This window comes from Triturus cristatus, chromosome 9 (genome assembly GCF_964204655.1).
Source record: "Triturus cristatus chromosome 9, aTriCri1.1, whole genome shotgun sequence".
Lineage (NCBI taxonomy): Eukaryota > Metazoa > Chordata > Amphibia > Caudata > Salamandridae > Triturus > Triturus cristatus.
The window spans coordinates 1,264,384,218-1,264,406,451 of record NC_140592.1 but is presented as its reverse complement, the minus strand read 5'-3'; the positions used below and the strand labels follow the sequence as shown (position 1 = coordinate 1,264,406,451).

General features: G+C 49.9%; 1 protein-coding gene across 5 annotated transcripts in view; it reads left to right on the top strand.

Moving 5' to 3' along the window:
• HEATR5A (HEAT repeat containing 5A) overlaps positions 1-22,234 on the top strand; it is a 399,007-nt gene that overhangs the window by 53,269 nt on the left and 323,504 nt on the right. For all 5 annotated transcript variants that reach the window (XM_085627402.1, XM_085627405.1, XM_085627403.1 and 2 more), the window contains 2 exons: positions 13,457-13,606; positions 14,824-14,998. In XM_085627402.1, coding sequence (XP_085483528.1) covers positions 13,457-13,606; positions 14,824-14,998 — 325 coding nt within the window. The remainder of the gene's footprint in view (positions 1-13,456; positions 13,607-14,823; positions 14,999-22,234) is intronic.

The following is a 22,234-nucleotide window of genomic DNA, read 5'->3' as shown; positions in this document are numbered from 1 at the left end:
AAATATACTGTTGTTTTATTTTTAGAACCAAGCAAGACTGGCACAGGTAAGCATTAAATACTTTTCAGTAATACGTTGCTGATTATAGAACAGTTTGAAAATGCAATAGAACTTGTACTTTGTTTGATTTACAGGGGATGCTGTAGGTTGCAACACTTCGCAAATACAGTACATTGAAATGAATAGGCTTTTTCAGTAAATTATAGGTAAGCAACTCAGGGCTGGATACCTAGATTCAGCGCTGGTACATTTCCTGCAAACCGGTAAGTAAATACGTTTTGGTTATTTGTGTGATTTTGAAAGAATATTTTTAGATTTCAAAACTCCACACTTGGAAACTCTTTAGAAGAAATTTGTCAATGTTATCCTATGGAGGGAAAACAGGTTATCGGTTCACAGGTAAGTAATCAACTGTGGGAGTTAAGGTTCTGGGGTTAGACTCGGGGGTCCCCCAGTGTCAGTGGTACGCTTTTGTTATACCCTCAGCGGCACAAGGGCAGCCGGGTGCAGAGTGCGTAGTCCCAATGTTATCCAATGGGGAATAGGGGGCCTCCCGTTGGTGGCTGCTGGCAAGCAGGCCACTGGGTTGTGGGAGCAAAGCTCCTAGGGTTTAGGTCAGGGCAAACTAAGGAGGAAGAGGCCCCTTTTCATTGGTTGAAAAAAGGAAAGTTAATAAATGCTCCTTGCATGTTGCATGCTGATCAGCAGACTATGAAGTATTGGTATTCTTGTATTATTTGCTGATGTTGAGATGTCCGGTCATTGGCATCCGTTTCAATGTTCAAAAATATGCAAAACATGAATAAGTACCTTCTGATGAGTTAAGAGTTTACACGTCCATTCGCAAAATACTGTCAATTTGTGTTCTCTGGGGCACTTATTAACTTTTCTTTTCCAATGGATACTTCTACCTGCAGATTCCTCCGCAGTTGAATAATCCCAGGCATTCAAGTTAATCCGGGAGCCCGATGGTGTCACCAAAGCCATATAGCTCGGACCCCGGCGCAACAAAGTCGGTTCCCTTTTTTCCACGCTTTCAAAGCATATCTGCAGCTCACTTCCTCACAGAGTTTTCACATTTTTCCTAAAAAAAATCTAAAATAAGTGCAGTGCTAGAGATTACAACCCCTCCATAAACCCTCCCCCCTCCAAACCCCCCACCAAAATAGCTTTCACACTTTGACTTGCAGGGACTGCCAGGAACGGACCATCACCATCTCTGGTTCTTGGGGGTCACACCAGGACTCCAAATCCTGTGAATTGGCCTAGTCATGATCCCCAACGAAATGGATGAATGGGAGGTAAAACTGTTTGTGGCATGGGCCTGTAACGACAAGAGGCAGAAGTCACTCTTGGGCCCATTTGAATTCACCTTCCTCCCACTCTTCTGGCAAAAGCAAAAATGTAACGTAAGAAGCACTCTTCAAATGGCGCGTCGCCTACAGAATCTTCATCCTCGGAGCTGGAGTTTGTCATCGTGGTGCCATCATATCCAGCAAACTACCACCCCCACAGAGCTGGCACTCAATGCATTCCGCCTTGGGTAAAAGTCGCCCTACCCTAACTTTACTACCCGAGGGATGATGCAGTGGCATTCCTCAGTGCCATATTCAACGCGTTTGCTTTGTCAGCTGCCCTGTCTGGTGTGCCTGTGGACCCTGTGTGGAATGCCTATGCTCATGCTTTTTGCACTCCCTCCAGCACCATTTGGAGACAAACCTTCAGTCTGGACCCTCCCTTTACTCCGGGTCAGTGATGCACGGCACCATCTCCTGCAGTGTGGCCGGCTCCACACCGATGCCATCCTCATACTCCTCCGCTCCGTTGGCACTGGTTCAGAATCCCCCTGTGTCTACCCAGTGGCAGAACACAAATAGGGGAGAGAGTCCCAAAGAAAGGAGGAAGAGGCGTACTGACCAGAAATGGCCCTATCATATGGGCAGACAACCCACAGCCTCTTCAGCTCCTATTCCGACCCCATCAGTCTATAGAAGATGGGGGCCTGTCCGGCGCCCTTTAGATCAAATGGCTGAATTTGTAGTCATCACATTGGCCAGCGTCCTGGACACCTCACCCACGAGTTTTTTTTGTTTTTTTTTTGTTTTTTAAACTTTATTTTGCATTTAGGCAGAAGTAAAGCAGTACACTAGGACAGGTAAAATCCTTGGGCAAGTACAGGTAGACAAAATACACATTGTCAAGGGCTCAATCAGTGTCGCAGAGTGATCACATGTTACATAAAGCAAGTCCCTCGGCTCCCAGCATAGTTTCTGTTACAATCGTTCTTGACACGGATTCACATAAACGGTGTTTACAATCATGGCATGGGAATACAGCAACTGTATTAACATCAAAAAAAGAGCTTCGCATCAGATGTAGTTGATTATTGACATGTATCTCGGGGCAGCCTAACCCACCCCGGTTGGGACTATGCCCTGTTCTTTCTGTGTAGTGGGGGGTCTTGTCGCTGCGCCTCTAGGTATGCTCTGAAAGGCCCTGATATCTTTGGGCCTGGAGGTGGGGGGGGGGACTGTTGTTGCGTATAGGTCACTGTTTGTGGAACAGGCTCTTCAGCCACCCCTTCACCGAGGGTGCTGTTCTGCCACCCCAATGAATGGATACCTCCCTTTTGGCCAGTAGTAAGCTAATTGCAACAAACCTGCGAGTTGCCAGTGGGAACTGCTTTACATATCCCAACAGGGCAATCTCAGGCAAGGGGGTCATTGCTACCTTAATCATGACACTCACTATCTTATGTATTCCTACCCAGTATGAGTGTATGCACGGACAGGTCCAGGCGAGGTGGGCGAAGTCTGCATTTGGAGCGTTGCATCTTGTACAATGGTGCGGTCTGGCAGGGTCTATCCTGTGGAGTCTGGAGGGGGTAATGTATATCCTATGAAGAAACTTAAAGTACATTAATTTGTGTCTGCTATTAAGGGAAACTTTTTTCGTAACTGCACAGCAGGCAGCCCGCTGTTTGTCTGTGATCGGATTCCCAAGTCAGCCTCCCAGGCAGTGTGTATTCAGTCATCGTTAATCGGTATGATGGCAGCGCATGCCTTATAGAGCTGGGATACTAGATGTACCCCTCTCTCGCTGCCTATCACTGTCGTGAGTGGGGTGAAGGAAGGAGGTTCCAGAGGGTAGTCCGGGAAAGTAGCTCGCAGGGCAGAACGGATTCGTAGAAGGACGAATCTGTCCATGAATGTGGCGCCAGGGAACAAGGACTCCTCATTGGGATCAAAAATATGTCCATCTGGAAATAGATCGCCTATCTTAGCAATGTCAAATTTAGAGCATGTCTTCTGTATGAGCTTTTTGCTAGTTATAGGTATCCGTTTAGGGTTCGGGAGTGGGAGATCAGAAGAATAAAGCAATGGTGTGTGTGTTATGCAACGCAATTGCTTCCATGCCCAACTGGTGGTCGATGCGGGTTGGATATCTTTGGGGTCTTTGGGGAAACCCTTCGGTAATATCTCCGCTAAAGCATCCGGAAGGACTAACTCCGACTCTGGTCGGAGGTATGGAATTCTGGCGTCAGGGCGGTACCATGTCTGTGCAAAACTGCACTGCACAGCTAAATAGTACAGTTGTAAATCAGGGACCCCGAACCCACCTCTATCGCAGGGGAGTGTCATAACCCGCTAGTTTACCCTGGCTTTTCCGCCACCCCATACTAATCTTATTAAGTGTGATCGGAGGGTCGAAAAGAATTTATTTGTGAGAGGGATCGGGATGTTTTGAAATAGATATAAAAATTTAGGAAGCACGACCATCTTAATGAGGGAAACTCGTCCAGCCATGGATTGTGGGAGCTTTAGCCACCTCTCTATTCCCATGAGGGTTGAGGCTAGTAAAGCGATGGCTGCATCCCTAGGTCTTCAATACCAACAGCCTTAGCGGGACTACAAACAATTTTCCTGCTTTCCGAGCTTTCAGCCTTTGTCAGGAACAGTCCCCTCAGTCAAAGTTGCAACCGCTCCAACATCCTTCAGTCAGACAGCGTTTGTGCTGACGTAGAGATTGTAAGGTCCAACTCACATTTTAAGTAGGCCTACGCTCCATTTTCTGCATTTTTGCACAATCGTCATGTCTGCTCTTGAAACGTATGTGGTCTGTTGTTATCTTTCCAAGAACCTGTGAAAGTGTCCAGGCTCTCAGAATATAGACATCAACAAGACTCCTTATGCGACATAAGGCTGGAACAAGTGCCACGTTTTCGCAGTTTCAAGGTCAAACCAGAACAATAACCAAAACAATCTAGTCTGAAATGTCATATGTTTACCTTATTTGTTTAAAAGAATGTGTCTTAGTCTAGCATCTTGATGCCTATTGGCTATACCAAACATTCCTAAGGTAATGTTGAAAAATCCATCTCGGGTAAGATATAATATAAAAGGACTGCCACTTGACTACTTGTCAGGAGAGGCCCTTCACCCCGGATTATCACACAAGATGCTGCCAGAGAAGATCCTGCCTGCCGGAGATGCTGCAGTTTAACACTTTCTACTGAAAGCTGATATAGACCCTGAATCCAGGAGGAGTTGATGCTGATGTAACGGGTGTTTGCCTTTAGCAGGGAACACGACCTCCCTGACTGATAATTACATAGGTTGGCCGTAAACTGCTATGCAATGCGCTCATTATCCCTAAGAAACTGTACATGAAAGTTATGCTATTCCATGTTCTCCTAGTGTGGCGATAGAAGTAGGTTTCAGAATGTTAGGTTTTTATGACATTTTAACCATGGTATCCTCGTTGTTAGGAACCTACATTTGTGCTGTTTTATTTGTATTCTGTGTGGTTATTTTATTTTTATAACAAGCATCGGTTCATATAGACAATACAGAGGACACCGTAAGTGAGATAAGCAATAACGACATGTGGTATGATAAGGATTACAGCACAGAATATAAGGGGAACATCACAGGGAGTTGGGGGTATAGGGCTCTGGGCTCTCAGGCGGTGTACAGATATCACCCCTGTAACTATTCCAAGGGCTCCAGATACGGGCCCATTTTTTGGGGAAACCCCATGCAACATATGTCGTCTTCTCCCTAAACATACACCAATCGAGGTCTCTCTCCCATGCCTCTTAACGTAGGTGGTGTAGCCGCTCCCCACAATTGAGCTATGTTTCTTTTCACTATCATGAATCCCAGGGTGGCCCATTGTGTCTGGTGAGTGTTAAGGTCTGTGGGCTCCCATATATTGAGGAGGCAGCATCTTGCCTCCGGCGCAAGACTGGTATGTAGCACAGTGAATATTACGTCGTGTACCTTGTGCCAGAAGTCGCTGATCAACGTGCATTCCCAAAGGATGTGCACCCTCTCCTGCAGTCCCTCCTGGTAGTGACTCCTATATGGACCAAGCGTGGTCCGGTGATGTAGACACGATGGAGGATTTTTTGTTGTACCAGTCTAAGGTGCGCCGGTATGGCAACCACTCTGGGAGATGACACCGCCTCCTGCCAGTCTTCGTCATCGATCTCAATCCCATCTCCCGTCCACTTCTCCCTCAAGACCTGAAGGGGGTCGGCCATATTATTTATTAGCTTTTTATATATTGGGGAAATCGTTTTTTCGTTAACTTGGCCATCCAGGAGTCTGTCCTCTAAGGGTGAGGCCTCAGGAGGGGTCGTGCCCGCCGGAAGGAGCGTTCTAAGTGAGTGGAGAATTTGGGCATAGCAGAAATATTCCGTAGTAGCTAGTTCGTACTCAGTCTGTAATGTGTTAAAGGATTTAACACCCCCTTGCCCCCAGAGGTCCTTGATTTGCGTAATGCCGATGAAGTCCCATCTTTCGAAGCCTTTTGTTCTCCATAGGTGGCCCAGCGTTTCAGAATCCCAAAGGGGGGGGTCGCCAACGTTAGTTTACGTCCCCACCCAAGAGAGTTGGTTGCATCGTGCCAAACCTGAACCGAGTGTTTGGTGGGACCCGTCAAAATATACCTGTTGGGCCGCGAATAGAGCGCCCTGTTATAATTCCCTCCAGGAAGGAGCCATTTGTCCATGGCGTATCCTGGATCATCGCCCCGTCCATAGGTACCATGGTTTATGGCGGCTAAGTGCGCAGCCCAGTAGTATTTTTTTTTTTTATATCAGGAAGGCTGATGCCTCCATCATACCATGTGCCCGTAATCCCAGTATACCTGCCTCTCATCTGTCCAGACAGATCCCACCTCAAACAGAAGTGAGTTTTTGATCATAACTCCGACACCCGTAGAACCAGATTTAAAACCTGCATGTGCCACCATTTTGTATCCTCCCCTGTGCAAAGCCCTACAGAGGTTTTCCGCTAGGTGCGTCTCTTGCAGGAGTACGACATCTGGGGCCTGTCTTTTGATGCATTGTAGGACTACGCTACGTTTAAATTTTTATCCCCCTGGCTGTTGACATTCCAACTTAAGATCTTTAACATTTTTGTCCCCCATGTCGTTCGTAGCTCAGATGCACATTGGCTGGTGCCTCTGCAGTAATAGTGAAGGAAATTATCAGTGTGCGAACCATAATTATGATTAAATACAACCCCCAACCCCCCCTCCCCCTTTTTACCCCAACTACCCCCCACCCAGCTGCCCTGCACTCTGGGCTCAAAACTGCCCATAAGAAACTTGCAGAGTGCCTATCGCCCTGATGAAGAACTATTCGTAGAAAAAGTAAGGGTGTAGCATCCCGTTACACACACCCCCCCCCCCCGGGTATAACCAAGAAAGAAACCCCCAGCGTGGGCCACACACACCAAATAACCAATAGTCCGCCTTGGACTAGGGAGGCAGCTCGCCGGGACTAGATCCCTTCACAACCCGGTACCTGCACAGTCCAGTCCAATAGAGAGCCAGCCCACGGAACTTTCCAGATCATCCTTGTCAGCCGTGGGCCTGTGTGGAGTCCTCACCCCCGGCACACTTGTCTTGTGGGGCCTGCTCCGTTTGATACTCAAGCCAGTCCGCAGCTTCCTCCGGGTGTTAAAATAAACCAGATTTTCCCGCCAGATTCCACTCGGAGACGTGCTGGGAACAACATAGAGTACTTCAGGCCCTTGTCTCTAAGTTTCTGTTTTACTGCTGTGAAGGATAGTCTTTGACGCTGTACTCTTTGCGTGAAATCGGGGAAGAAGGAAATGTCTGCATTCTCGAAGCGAAGTGGGGATCTCGTTCTGGTGTTTTGGAGGATTCTGTCCCAAAAGTTGAGCACTTTCGCTAGCATCGGATGCGGAGGGGCTCCCGGCTTGGGACGGCCGCCTTGAACCCTGTGCACCCTCTCAATGACTACGAACTTACTGAGGCCCTTGGGTTTCAGGTGTTGTAGCATGAGTTGCTCCACAAAGAGGTCCGGGGCTTGCCCCTCAGCCTTCTCCGGCACACCCAAAATACGTAGGTTATTACGGCGTAGACCCCCTTCATAGTCATCCAGCTTGAGTTCCCTGGTTTCACAGAATTCTGAATGTCTTGGAGTTGACCCTGGAGCTATGTGACGTCATCCACGAGACTGGCGGTGGTGAGTTCCACCTGCTTTACTTTCCCGTTCAGCTTGGTGAGATCAGCTCGGATCAGGTTGACTTCAATGGTGATGGTGTCCATATTGTGCTCGAGTGCGGTTTGACCAGTAGTGATTGCTTTCATCACGTCCTTCAGGGAGAGCTCCTGGGCTTCCCCGCCTTGTCAGCCAGTGAGGCCACCCCCAGAGTGACGATTATGCAGCATTTCTTTAGGGAGGGTGTAGCTGTCAAGTCTGTTGGTTTGCACCGTCCTTTGACCCTTAGCGCCAGCTGCTCTACTCTTTTCTGTTGCCATTTGGGCGGTATATTGAAAGTCCCTTAGGGTGTGCTCCCCGGCGCCTTGGGGTGTATGGGAACACTCGTGTCGTGATAGAGGAGGCGAGACCCAGCCCGTCCGTCTCCAGTTGGGTCTGAGCAAGGGCACCGTGCGCACCAGTGGCTCCGGCACGGATCCCACCTGATGTCCCAGCAGACTATGGCAGAGTAAACGTAGATAAATAGCCAAAAAACTTCTGAGTGTCGCGCCACCCTCCTCCAACTACGATATGACCCCTCGGCAGACTATGGGGAGCCGGAAGGTAAGGTGCGGTTTATTCCTCAACTCGCAGGCTCATTGAGCAATGTGGCTTTCAGGTGTCAGCTCCCCCGGCGTCCTCTGCCCAGTTCCCGTGTGCAGCGTGGGATAGGGCTCTTCCCACAAGCCCCGCTTGACCCCTGCAGGGGCTCCTGAGCTCCCTTGACAAGACTTTCAGTTGGGGGGGTCTTTCACGAACTAGTCACTCCGCTGCAGCCATATTATGAGCCCACCCCCTTTGGGAACAACTCACTACGCAGTTTTCAGGAGCCGGCCAACGGAGTGAGGGTCTCAGCCTCGCGCCGCCAACGGGCGCCGTGGCCAGGTCTGCGGCTGTGGTAGAGTGCAGAGAAAGCACTGTATGGAGAGCAGCTGGGCTGGCGCTGCTGCAGGGGCTCCAGCAAAGTCACTCCGTTGTAGCCATATTATGCCCCCCCCTTTACAACAACTCAGTTGCTGGGAGCTGGCTGATGGAGTCTGGGTCTTAGCCTCGCACCGCCGACGGGCGCCGCAGCCAGGTCCGCGTCTGTAATTAAGTGCCAAGCGCAGAGGCAGCGCTATACGGAGAGCAGCTGGGCTGGCGCTTCTGCATGGGTCCCAGTAGAGCCCCGCAATCTGGGCAATGTCCACAACAATCCGCCAACACGTTGTCGGCCGGAGTGCAGGCCGCACTCCCTCCGTCGGACCGCAGCGGGGCTCCAAAATTGAGGCCGCGGCGTCACCGGCGCGTACAGGCCCACCGCCTTCGGAGCGGAGTGCGGCGGGCTCAAGAGGTTGCCGGTGTCGGGAAAATAGCTGCGGGGGCTCCGCTAGAGCTTCGGTGTGGCCACCCACGGCGGGGTTGCAGGATCGATGCTCAGGATGTCTGGGGGAGGAAAGGGGCTCACGGAGCAACTAGCTCAGGCGGCCATTTCGTTTCACGTCTTGACCACGCCCCCTGTGTGGTTATTTTAGATGTGCTGACGAACAGGGTCCATGTGTTGAAATAAACATGCTTTTTAATTAAAGTGTCTTTTTCTTAGTGCAGTTTGCATGTCTGGTATTCAAGATAGCGAAAAAAAATGTTTCTGATCACCACGGTGTCCCTGGACCCTTGTTTTAGGGACTGTTAGTTACAGAAGAGCATGGATGCCACTTCAACTATGTTTTGGGTGTGGTTCTGCTAGGTTACAAAAGCCTGTCTTCTGCATTCAAGTGTTGGTGCATTAAGCTGAGTTCACTTGTCACTCATGGGTGTGAAAACAAACCATGTAGGGCTGAGCCAGAGACTCAGTTTAAGCAACAGTGCAGAGGCCTAGGCAATGACAAAGAATCGCAGCATCCATCCATCCTCCTTCTCTGCACCGTGAGGAAAGCCGGCCTAGTTTGCTCTTGCCTTCTCGCCTGGAGCTTGTCGGAGGCTGGGTGCCCTTCTTTCTACCAGCCCGGAGGGCTATTTCTTTCGGACCAGTAGGCCCTGCAGGTAAGACAAAGGGGGGTGTACCCTATCCCTCCAAAGGGTCCTCTGACGCCCTCTCCTAACTTCTCTCCTGTTTGAAGATGATCTTTGCATCTTGCAGCAGGAGGCGGCAGTGCTGCTTCTGAGGAGCAGTGGAGTTTGCATCAGAGCCGAAATCTGTGCAAGGGTGCTATAGTCCTTGTTCAAGATGCTGATCGTAGCTCCTGTTCTGTTGGTATTGGAACTGGGAGAGTGGTTGGGGTGACTTAACTTGCAGGATGCGTACTTTCACATTCCGATTCTGCTGTCACACCTGTAAGTTCCAGTATTTTTTGGTGGGCTCCAACCATTGCCAAATCGCCATACTCCAGTTCAGCTTGACATCAGCACCTCAGGTCTTCATCAAGGCGATGGTAGTGGTCATGGCACATCTCAGAATACCTCATTTTCCATACTTTCCATGCCTCGACGACTGGCTAATCAAGGCAGAATTGCTAGAGGTGGTGACATGCCATTGGAGTTGACTGCATCTCTGCTATTCGATCTGGGCTTTTCAATCAGTAAGCCAAATCTCACCCGGAACCCTTTAAATATGTCCTGTCTATGGGGTAGTTCTGGACAGTACTCACTGGATCAAAGATGAGGTGGAAGATGTTTCCACCCAGCCTGGAAGGTGTGCAGTCCTGAGGGTTTTACGCCTGGCAGGTCTCCTGGCGTCCCGTATTCTCCTAGTTGGCAGGGTATGCCCAGACGTGGGACCCTTGCTCACTTTTCCACTGGATTCAAGCTAGCCTGGCTGATGAGGGGTGTTACCCCGAAACTGGTCCAAGGATGCTTGTTTCCGGTCCAGGGAAGACCTGGCTCCGCAGTTAGAGATGGACTGTTCCATGAGGCACAGGGTCAAGACTAATTTGCATATGGCTGGGTCTGAACTGGGGTGGCGATGATGAATTCAACCCAGATCTGTGACTGGGGATGAGTGTCTGAAACGTTTCAGCGCTCCGTACATCATCTCCTTATGACTGAATCCTCCACACTTGGGTTGAGAGCCCATATACAGGATCTGCAGATCAGGGGCTTCTAGTCTCCGTAGTAGCAGGGGCTTCATATCAACTTGTTAGAGATGTGTGCAATTCGGCTTGCTCTCAAGGGCTTCCGCCCTTCCAGTCACGCCTGGTCTGTCCAGATCTTGATGCTATATAAAAAAGCAAGCCGAAGTAGGGTCTCCCCTCCTTTGTCACAAGTTATTGTGGCTGTGGTCCTGGGTACACTGTCAAGGGATCTATCCGATTGACTTCCAGTCACCTGACGAGGTCTCTGAACATCTGAGCAGACTGCCTGAGCCAGCTTTGTTTGCAGATCACAAGTTATGACTTCTACCAGAGGTAGTCCTGGGGAACCTCTCCCTGTGAGGTACTTCTTAGGGAGACTCGCTCGCTGCCTCAGAAAATGTTTGGTGGCAGGAGTTCTCGCCATCCAGGATCTGTTGAGGAGAGCCTTGGGGACATGTTTCAGTTGAGGTGGAACTTTCAATGGCACTACATTTTCCTTCCCTCATACCCTTGATTTTTGAGGAAGATTAGCCAAGACCGGGCCCAAGGCCTTCTTATCCATGAGACTAGCCTAGAAGGGTGTGGGGCACAGACCAGCTAAACCTCTCCCTGTGTCTTCCGCTTTAATGTCCTCTCATGGCTGATATTGTCCCCCAGTCTTGGGGGATGATTCTTCACCCCGATCTTCAGAGCTTCCACCTTCATGCCTGCAAGATTGAGTGGGGACCGACAAGCTCCTATCACCTGCCACTGGAGGCGAGAGACATAATTTTATCAGCTCACTGTCTCTTCAGAAAATATGTGCATTGTGGGAGGTGGACCAGCTTTGTCTTGTGGTGGCAAGGCAACACCGTAGATCCGTTGCGAGAGAGTCTGTCAGAGGTCCTATGGGTTGCACTCTCTCTGGCTCAGAGAGAATGTGTGATGCACAGTGAAAGGGTCTTTGGCAGCATTGCCAGAGTTCTTACCTCTCCCAGACCAACCTTCCCATTTCAAGTTCTCTATTGTGATGAGATTCTTAAAAGGGTTGACTAATTTATATTCCCAACTCACTTTTTGATAGGGTCTCTGTTCGAGGCCCTTCAGTTACTACTGTTGGCGATAAAGACTGTATTTTTGGTTACCATCACTACTTCAAGATGGGTCAGTGAGCTCCAGCTCTGAATGCCCGTATTTTCATTTTTCCTGACAAGCTGGTATTGCCAGCCAGGGCTGGTTTTGTTCCAAAAGTGATTGCTCCGCTTCCCCTAGGTCACTCCATCGCCCTCCCATTCTTCTATCACCCGCCCCATCTGATGAAGTAAGAGTAGTGGCTGCATCGCCTGAACCCTAGGTGTGTGGTCAGTTTTCATCTCAGCCACACAAGTAACATCAGAACTGACAACAAGCTTTATGTTGGCTACTTTAGCAGTCGAAAGAGCGAAGCCGTCCAGAAGCAGCCGTTATCCCTCTGGATCGTCCTCTGCATCAAAATGTGCTGTGCCCTTGCAAAAAGGACCCAGCTTTGGGAATGGTGGCCCCTCCCACCAGGGACAAGTCATCGTCTCCTGCCCTTGTGAGATGTGTTCCATCACAAAGATCTGTCAGGTAGCGATACGGGCGTCCCTGCACAAGTTTACCAAACACTATTCTTCATACTTCGAGAGTAGTAGTGACCGGCACTTAGCTAGTTCTGTGCTGTAAGATTTTCTCCTCTAACTATCCATCAGCCCTCCTCCTGGGAAGGTCCTTCTTAGAACTCTATTCAACCGGTGAGGTATCTACAGGTGAAAGGATCCATCAGAAGGAAAAGGCTGTTGCCTTTGGGAATGGCCTTCCTGGTGGATAGTTTTCTCTACCTTCCGATTACTCCCTAATCCCACCCACCTCCCCGTCTGAGGAAGGAATGTGCAGGGAGAGCATTAATAAGGGTCCATTTAGAGTTTAGTACTGTATCTGATCAATCTTGCTTTGTCTCAAAAGCACTAAAATAATGCATGGAAACTGACATTGTTGTGCCATGGTGAGCGCTATATGGCTTCTGTGACATCGTCCAGTGTCACTTCAGGTGCCCACACGAAGCCAGCACCCCTACCGGAATTGTAGAACTTTGAAGTTTCTGGATCCAGTCTGATGCCTGGGATGACTTAATGGGCGAGGAATCTGCGGGTGTATGGAGTATCCACCAGGAAGACCGTTACCAAAGGTAAATAGTTTTTTCTTTGGTTTATTGCACCAGCCTAAATTCCTTCTGATTCATAAGCTTCTCCTCCACTTGGATCTCAGTTTGTCTCTGTATTCCTGCTGAGGTCACCTTTGAGATGGTAACTTCTAAATGGTCTGTTTTCCAGGAGACTCTGTGCCCTCCGAGAGCCAATGATTTTCCAGAGACTAAACCTGTGCTGTGTTGTTGTCTCCCTTCTTAGCTATAGTCAAACCTAAACCTGGTTACCTCAGACAGTGAATAGCATCATATTGAGTCCCATTTGGATGACCTAAAACTTCCTATCAGTGATTTGCCCCTCTTCCACTACCTGGAAGCTCTTGAACCAGGTGTGAAATGAAAGCACACACAATAGAACCCGTCAAGTAATATATTCGATTACATTCTACTGTATTGGTATTGATGTGTGCTTTCTTGCAGGGAGTCCATGTCCGCCTCAGAAGAGAGTGCCCTCTGAGTGCATGGGGCACCCGGGGCCATTTCCAAGATCTCAATTCTCTAGTTTGGGACTTTGGCTGAATCAGTCACCCGCACTGCAAACCATGCCCCATATTCCCAGTGCTGTTGTCTGCAGCTTTGTGTACATGCTGGGCCGCTCTGCCAGTTTTGTCTGGAACTTCTTTTGCTTTTTCTTTGTTTCTTTTCATTGCATCTCTTGAAATGTGTTCCATATTTTCTTTTCTTCAGTCTCAGGGCCGATATGAGATCATGCTGAGCCTGGAAAGGATCTTAAGTGGGCTGGGGAGTTTGGCTGCGCCTTGTCACCGAGATGTCTACAAAGCTGCCCGCTCCTGCTTGACAGACCGCTCCATGATAGTGCGATGTGCTGCTGCGAAGGTATTAGGCTGACACTCTCTCACACTGTAAACCAGAAAGCACTGTTCTCCTTTCTTTGGCATCTGTTGCTTTCCTTTGCACATAGCAGTGTCTTATATTACCTGCATTTTCATGTCTTCTTCTTTTTTTCTTTTGCTCCATGCTTCTCTGACCCGACTTTTTACTCTATCTTGACCATACTCAATCCTTCATTCCCTCCCGTTTTTGTATATCTTTTTCTCTTCTTTTTGTTTTCCAATGTGCAACAGTTGACACTTTTATTCTTTAAACTGGGTTTATGAATCTGTAGCTGTCATCAGTGCTAAAGGAAATGCCCCACAAAACGAAACCTCCGTTATTTGGGGTTAGCACAAGCGGACTCCTTGAGTTCTAAATAACGGGTGTTCTATTTAGCTGCTGTCTTGTCTTTCTGTCAAACTACTGTGCCACCACCCAACTCTGCTTCAATGATGTTTCTCGCTAACCTGCTACAGTGATAGGAAACATGGGTTGCATGTGGCACAGGGACGGATCTGAAGAGGTCACAGGAGTGGAGGCAAGGAGAGATTTCAAGAGAAGGTACCTAGCGTGGCAGAAAATGTAGACTGTAGTATACTTGTGCTCCACACAAGATGGCCACCTGTGGTCTTTGCACTTCCTTTGTGTTCCCACCTCCCCAGCCTCCCAGAATACCTGTGTGCATTCTACCTTGTACCGTTGGAGAGTTCCACTCTTGTCAGTTGATGGTCTGGGCAGCTGGCGAGGTGTGCGCTCTGCTGTGTTCTTAATAAATCTATCTTGTAACTTAGAGGAAGTATCCAGCTGCTTGCTTTACCATTTACAACATAGACCATTCTGCATCATCTGGGGATTTCGAAGAATGCTTGTTTTCCTTGTAGTCCCATGTATAGGAATTCTTCAAACGAGTCTCAATTGTGTCCACGGTCTGAAACGTATGTTCCCTAATGAATGTATACTTGCACCAGAGTAGCACTTACTGAATGAAGTCTAGCATTGGCTGAGATCATGGAGTCAAACAGTCGAATAGTGGCAAGACTGTGCAGTAGGGTATGGCGCTGACTGATGCCCTTTAGAGAAAATTCATTGCACCACTGACTGTCGGATACTCGTCACTTTTCCTTCTCCACCCCGCCCCCCCTCCCCACACACACACACACACCTCACCCTTGGCCTTATTTACTCTGGAAGTCTCATAAATGCTGTCTTATCTTCCTCAGTGTCTGGTGGTGCTTCAGGCCGAGGCCTCGTTCATGTGGACATCTGAGCTGGAGAATATGGCCACACTCTGCTTCAAAGCCTTCGAAGGGTCTAACTACGATGTCCGCATTGCAGTTTCCAGGCTGCTGGGGTCCTTGCTGGCTAGAGCGGTGGTGCCGAAGCCTGGGACGGGAGGTAACTACTTACAGAGAGCCTAGAATGCTCCATAGTCCTGTATCTGTCACCTGGAGTGGGCCGGGGCAAGGAGGGGATTCACAGTCCTATCAGAGGTTTCTTTTAATCCGTATATTAAAATTTGTCTAGTTTTCCCCAGATATGTTAGTCTGTGTCCATATTAATGATTCACACTTCAAATGGAAGTGCTTTCCCGTTGGTAAAACAGCATATGTATGGGGGCTTTACATAGAGTGCCAGTTTCCTGAGTATCCAGGTGACTTCTCCTAAATGCTGAGTGTCAAGCTTGAAACAGGAGGAGTGTCTGTAGGAAGCTTGCCCTGTATATACAATCCCAAAGTAAGGTATAGTGTGCCCAGAGTCCAGTGGGACCCCAAAGGTAGGCAGAGGTAAAAGCAGATAATACCTTACTCTCTATTTGTGGTAGTGTGGTCGAGCAGTAAGGCTTTATCAGAGGGTAATTGTTGTAATCTACTTGTGGTTGGATTGTGGAATCCCTGTTGTCTGGGTGATGGAATGTGAATGTTCTGGTGACAGGCATTCAGGCTGAGAGATGCTGTGAAGAGGAGTTAGTAATGTTAAGCATTCATTGTACACACAAGAGATGATGTCACACACTCAGACTGCACTCAGACCAATTTTGTTTGTATACAAATATAATTTAGTTATTTTATTTCTAGAACCAAGCCAGGTCTGGTGCAGGTAGGTGAAATGATACTTTGCAAGATTTATGCAGTTAATTACAGTTGAATGCAGATTAAAATGCAGTTGGTTGATTTACAGGTAAGTCAACAGTCAAAACTACTTTTCAGTTACTTTGCAGATTACTGTACACTTTACTGCTTGCATTACTTTTTAAGTTATTTTTGCTGATCCGTGTGATATGCCTAGATATCACTCTGTGACATTTGCTAGACAAAAGTTAAGTAATACAGTTTTTGTATATGTGTAGTATTTCAACGTTTCATACAAACCAGCTCCACACTTAAAACAATTTTCAAAGAAAAGCAGTCGATTCAATCCTGTGGGAGGAAAGGAAGTTACAGGCTTACAGGTAAGTATTTGGTTGTGGGAGTTGGGTTTCTGGGTTTAGAACCACGTTTCCCCCCCAGGGTCGAGCATGCTCTCTTGTTACACCATCAGCGGTACTAGGGTGGCCGGGTGCAGAGTGATGAGGCCCAGTGTTATCCAATGGGGGATAGGGGGCCTCCGGTTGCTGGCTGCTCACGAGCAGGCCACTGGGTTGTGGGAGCAAAGCTCCTGGACTTAAGCTCAGGGCAAAGGGGGATCCGAGGTAGCACACAAGGTGCACCCACGGTGTGCGGCCGGGAGCAGGGTGCTGTTTTTGCGTTGGGTGCCCTGTTTTCAGGGCGAGCGCGAAAAGGAGCGGCGATAACGGGCAGCCCTGCCGCGTGCCCCTGCCCAGCTCGAACGGAGCCGACACTCTACCGTTCACAACCACCTGCGCCAGCGGGCCAGAGTACAACAATTTTACCCAACTGATGAATCCTGGGCCAAACCCAAACTTTGCGAGCGTCGCCCAAATATAAGGCCATTCAAGCGTGTCAAACGCCATAGTGGCGTCCAAGGACGCCAAAATGGCCGGCTCTCGTATGAACGGGACACGTGCGAGCACCCCATGCAAACGCCGCAGGTTAAGCGATGTATTGCGATGAGGGATAAAGCCGGACTGATCCTGGTGAATCAAGTCACACACTACGCCGACCAGCCGATTGGCCAACACCTTGGCGAGGATTTTGGGCTCCGCATTCAATAGCGAAATAGGCCGATAGGATGTGACCCGGTCCCGTGGCCTCCCCTCCTTATGGATAACCACGATAGTAGCTAGACGCTGGTCTAGCGGGAGGGAACCCGCCGAGTGGGCCGCGAGGAACATAGCACGGAGATGCGGCGCCAGTGTATCCGGTCGCAGTTTATACAACTCGATGGGAAGACCATTAGGACCCATGGCCTTGCCGGAAGCGACCGAACGTATGGCGAGGGCAATTTCTTTGGAAGTTGGAGCGGCGTCCAACGACACTCTGTCCTCCTCCGAAAGGGAAGGCAGCGCGATATCCCTGAGCAGGGCATGGGAATCCTCTTCAGAGCGGGAGGACACCGGGGAATACACCCCACGGAAATAGTCTGCAAAGCAGGAGACAATTTCTTCTGGTTCAGTGACACACACACCATTCTGTTTCTCAATCAACGGGACAACTCGACTCGCTCTCTCCTTTTTGTCCAGCCACGCAATCAATTTACCAGCCTTATCACCCACATCATACAGTCTCCCCTGTTGCTCTCTACTGAGGCTCCTGGCCGCCTCCGTGACGAGGGCCTTATAGGCCGCTTGTTTGAGTCGGAGAACATGTAGTTTGTCATCCGTCACCCCACATTCTAGAGCACCCTCCAACTCGGTTATCTCAGCCTCAACACGGGTCACCTCCTCCCGCTCGCGCCTCCGGGAATGGGAAGTAAGGGACAAGGCCTCTCCCCGGAGTACCGTCTTGAACGCCTCCCACAGTGAGACCGCCGATGACACAGACCCCACATTCTCGTCAAAGTAGCGCTTAAGGGATTTAACCAGCTCTGCGCGAATGGTGGGGTCACGCAGGTACCAGGGATTAATCGGGACCACCCTACCCTCTCCCCTCGGAAGAATATCAAAGTGCAACAAGAGCGGGGAGTGGTCCGAAATACCCCGTGCCAAATGGCGCACCTCCCCTATCCTCCCCACATGCGCCGCCGGAACCAGGACATAATCTAGCCGTGAGAGACTACCATGAGCCCCTGAATGGAAGGTGTACTGTAGCTGCGTGGGATGTTTCAAACGCCAACAATCCACCAGCCCCAAGGTATCCAAGAGGCCAGACAACCACGCCTGGGCACGGGGGAGATCCCTAGGGGGGTGACGATCCACAGTTCCGGAAACCACAGCATTAAAATCCCCCCCCCACCACTAGAATCCCCTCCGGAAGGCCAAGGAGGAGGTGCCCCAGATCCGCAAAGGTGGTCGTCTGCAGCCCCGGCGGGACATAAACCGACACAAAAACGACCACTCTGCCCTCCATTCTACCCACCAAAACCGTGTAACGTCCCCTGTCGTCATGGAGCACTTCATCAATCTCCAACGGGAGCGAGTTCTTAACCATAATGCCCACACCCCTTGAACCAGACGTGAAGCCCGAATGGGCCACAAGGCGGTAGCCCCGTCGATTCATAGCACAAAAGGAGTTGCCAATGAGGTGTGTCTCCTGCAAAAAAACTACATCGGGCGAAATTCGCTTCAAGAACTGCAGGACCACACCTCGTTTTATCCTGTCCCCCAATTCATTAACATTCCAGGACAACAGACTCAGTCCCCTACCCCCCATCATATACAGAAGCCATCACTCGTCCCCCAGAGAGCACTTTAGAAATAACACAACGATACTTTTGCCTTGTGGTATAAACGAACAACACTCCACCCCAACCCACCCACCCCAACAAAACTCCCCCCTCCCTGCACCCCTGCATGAGCCCAGACAGCCCCCCCAACTTGCAGTGTGCCTGTCGCCCCTATATAATGAAACTAGCTAAACCCCCTAGAGGAGGAAAGAGTACCCCTTCTAGACCCCACACAACCTCCAAGGGAGGGGAAAGAACAAAGACAGAAGCTTGGTCGAAAGTGGCATCATAGTCGTCCAGAGTGAGGCCCAATATCAACCCCTCAGTCCCGATCCTGTGGGCCGTCCCCTCCCGCCGCCCCCCCCCCCCCCCCCACCTCGATCACTACCCCCAGGCAGAGTGTCCAGCCAGTCCCCGGCCGCTTCGGGACGATCAAAAAAGTGCGTGCGACCATCCACCTCTACCCGCAGCTTGGCCGGGAAGAGCATGGCGTATTTTAAGTTCATGTCCCGGAGACGGCGCTTGACACCCAGGAAACTCAGTCTCTGCTTCTGGACCGCTTGGGTAAAATCGGGATAAAAGTTCACCTCCATATTTTCCAGCTTAATCGGCCCTTGCAGTCTGGAGGCTTGCAAGATCGCGTCCCTGTCCCGAAAGTTAAAAATCCGGGCAATGAGATGCCGCGGAGGGGCTCCGACCTTCGGCCTTCCCCCGGGAACTCTGTGGGCCCTCTCCACGGCAAAGAATTTACTCAGTCCCCGAGGCTGGAGATGGGTAGCGATCAGGTCCTCTACAAAAAGATCCGCCGCCGCCTCCTCCCGTCCCTCGGGTACTCCGATGATGCGGATATTATTCCTCCGGGCCCGACTCTCGGAATCCTCCAGGCGCCGATCCATAAGCGCACTCGCCTGACGAAGTCGGTGCACCTCCGTTTGGAGGGCCGCCACCTCAGTCGTGAGGCCCGACGTGGTTCGGGCCAAAGAATCAACCCGGTCGTTGGTCTTGGAGAGATCAGCCCTCACCAGGCCGACATCCACGAGGACCGCGTCGATCTTATGCGCCAAGGTGTCGAACCGCTGGCCCACCGAGGCCTTCATCTCAGCAATTGCGCCCATGACGTCTTGCAGAGTCAGATCCGTGGGCAAATCCGGGGCATCAGGGGGGCCCTCAGAGGACTTGTGCGGTCCGCCGGGAGATCCCTTCTGGAGGGTATAGCGGTCCATGATGTTGGCCTGATGTACGGCGCCACGCCGGGTCGACTTGGTCTTCGACCGATCTCCGTCTTGTTTCGTGGCCATCGCCACGGGTCACACACCCGCACCAGCTACGCCGTAGAGGGCAGGCAATCAAGGCCACCAGCTCCGGGGGGCCACCCCAGGTCGGCGGGGTGGGTCACAGCCGGCAGGCAGGCAGGGTCTCCCCGCGAGGCCACACCAACACAAAGAGCTCCGCGATCTCACTTGCAGAGACGGCAAGGGGGAGCGAAAGTGAAAGCGAAAGTGCGGGGTACGCGACTCGCCAGGCCCAGCCCGCCGTTGTTGTTCACTTTGCCACTGGGTCACCCCCCAGCGCAAATCCGGGGTCCGGCGAGAAGTAGGCCGCAAACTTCAATCGGTGCTCACTCCGGTACCCGAAGTCCGATTCGAGAACGGAGAACGGGTACCACCTCGGCTCAGGCTCACCGACACAGTCCCCTCAACCGAGGCAGGATGAAGACAGGATAAACGTAGGAGGTTGCGGAGGTCCTCGGGAGCCTCGCACCTACGCGGCCATCTTGGTTGCGCGCTAGGCTCCTCCCAGGGATGTCTTTTGAGGTCGGATTTCACATTACCGGGCCACTCGCCGTTGGGGAGTCTCCGTGCAGAGGCTGCAGGTGACGTCGGGGAGTCCTGGAAGGGTCAACTCACAATGGACTTGGACTCTGGAGTCCTGGGGACCTCACAGGGACCGGTGGGCCAGTTGGACTCAGGCAATAGGCGTCGGGTGCAGTGGTGGTTCTAGACGTTGGGTTTCTTTGTTCTCAGCAGGCTCAAAGTCTACCTTGGCTGTTTCTTTTGAACAGAGCTGCTGTTTGCATGTGGCCAGAGAGGTGCCACTTAGAGGTACAAAGGTACAGTTTTGGGAAAGAACACAGGCCCTGGTGGGGGGAAGGGGGTTACTGCAACAGAAGACCAACTGCCTACAGTATCTTCGTGCTGGAGATGAGATATGAGTGGCAGCTAAAGAGAGCCATTACAGAGCCTGCAAACATGTATACTAGGCAAGTGGAATAAAGACTAAAGCATGGTACATGAGAGATAGCAAAATGGTGAGTGCAGCAAAGTCAGCCTGTAGATATCCAGCTGGAAGAAAGGCACAAAGAAGTCAGTTTAGGGAACAAAATTGCAAAAGAAGGGGAGCTTTGCCAAATCCTTGACTGAAGGACATAAAACTTTTGACTGTGCTTGGAAGGAGGAAGGGCAGTGTCAATGGGCGCAGGCTCAAGGGTGAAGGCTGCATAAAGATGCACCAGTCCCTCAAAAGGAGTTGGGAAGAATGCTGGCAATTAGTCTAACCACTGAGCATTCCAATCCATCATTTTTCACACACACTGTGCCACTGTGGACAAAGGCCCACAGGGTCTGTGCTGATTTGCATAAGGCGGGCCTGTGGCACAGTGGGTGTAAAACAATGGATCGGAATGTTACCCCGAGTGATTCCCTGTCTTTAGACCAGGGGGTCTCTAACCGTTTCTGTAGTGAGAGCTACTTCTGATTGGTGAAATTCATCCAGAGCTACTGAAGGCTAAGCAACTGCTGCATTGTTACCAGACATCCTCACGCACAGCTCCATTGACTTTAAACCGAATGTCCATTGAACCAGATACTATGGTTTGACCAAAATACTTGGACTAGGGGTACTATGATAGGGCTGCTATGTGCGTCGGTGAAGAAACCTTTGGGTATGTATGAACATGTGTGTGTCTGAATAGAATAAACGTGTATGGGTTACTGACAGCCTATGCCTATATACTTGTGGCACTGGAATAACTTTTGCAATATGTGGCACAGTTACATGTACAACATAAACATACAACAATTCTTCAAAATGGGAGACTTTTAAAGTGCAGAAAACGTTCTGCGCATATGTTCACGATATGGAACATTTTTCTTTTTTTTCTTTTTTTATTTTTTTATTTTGTTTATAAATTTTTCCCCCTTTTCCTTCACAAAATACACATTGTATTACATATCATACATTAGTACATTTTCCAGTCAATTTTCAGTCTTCAAGTATTCTACATTATCTGGTTTGAAGTTTAAACAATACAAAATAACATAAAGCACATTTTAGGCAGCAGGTACTTTCTTTGGTACCGCTATACTTCAAATTGTTTTACAATAACCTATAATACCATACTCTCTTTCCATTTCGCTATTGGTTCCCAGATTTTTAAACCAAGCCTTCTTCCCCTTTTCCCCTTCCGTGCATATATTGTTTTCTCAAGATTATAACTGAATAATAGGTTTGCCAACCATACTTGCATTCCCGGGGGTATCTTATCTAACCATGCTCTTGCTATTGACAGCCTCAAAACTGCAGCAGCCATAAACACAAATTCCTTATGTTCAGGTCCACCTTGATTGTCTATCCCCAGCAAGATCAACGTAGATGACAGTTTCCTCCGTATACCCAATGTTTTATCGAAAAAATCTTCTACGTTTTTGATCAAGGTATACAACTGAGGACAGGTAGCAAACATATGGATTAAATCTGCGTCACTTGCATTACAACGAGGGCAAGTAATACCAATGGTGCCTCCCCATTTAGATATTCTCGCGGGAGTATGATACAATGAAAACAAGGTCT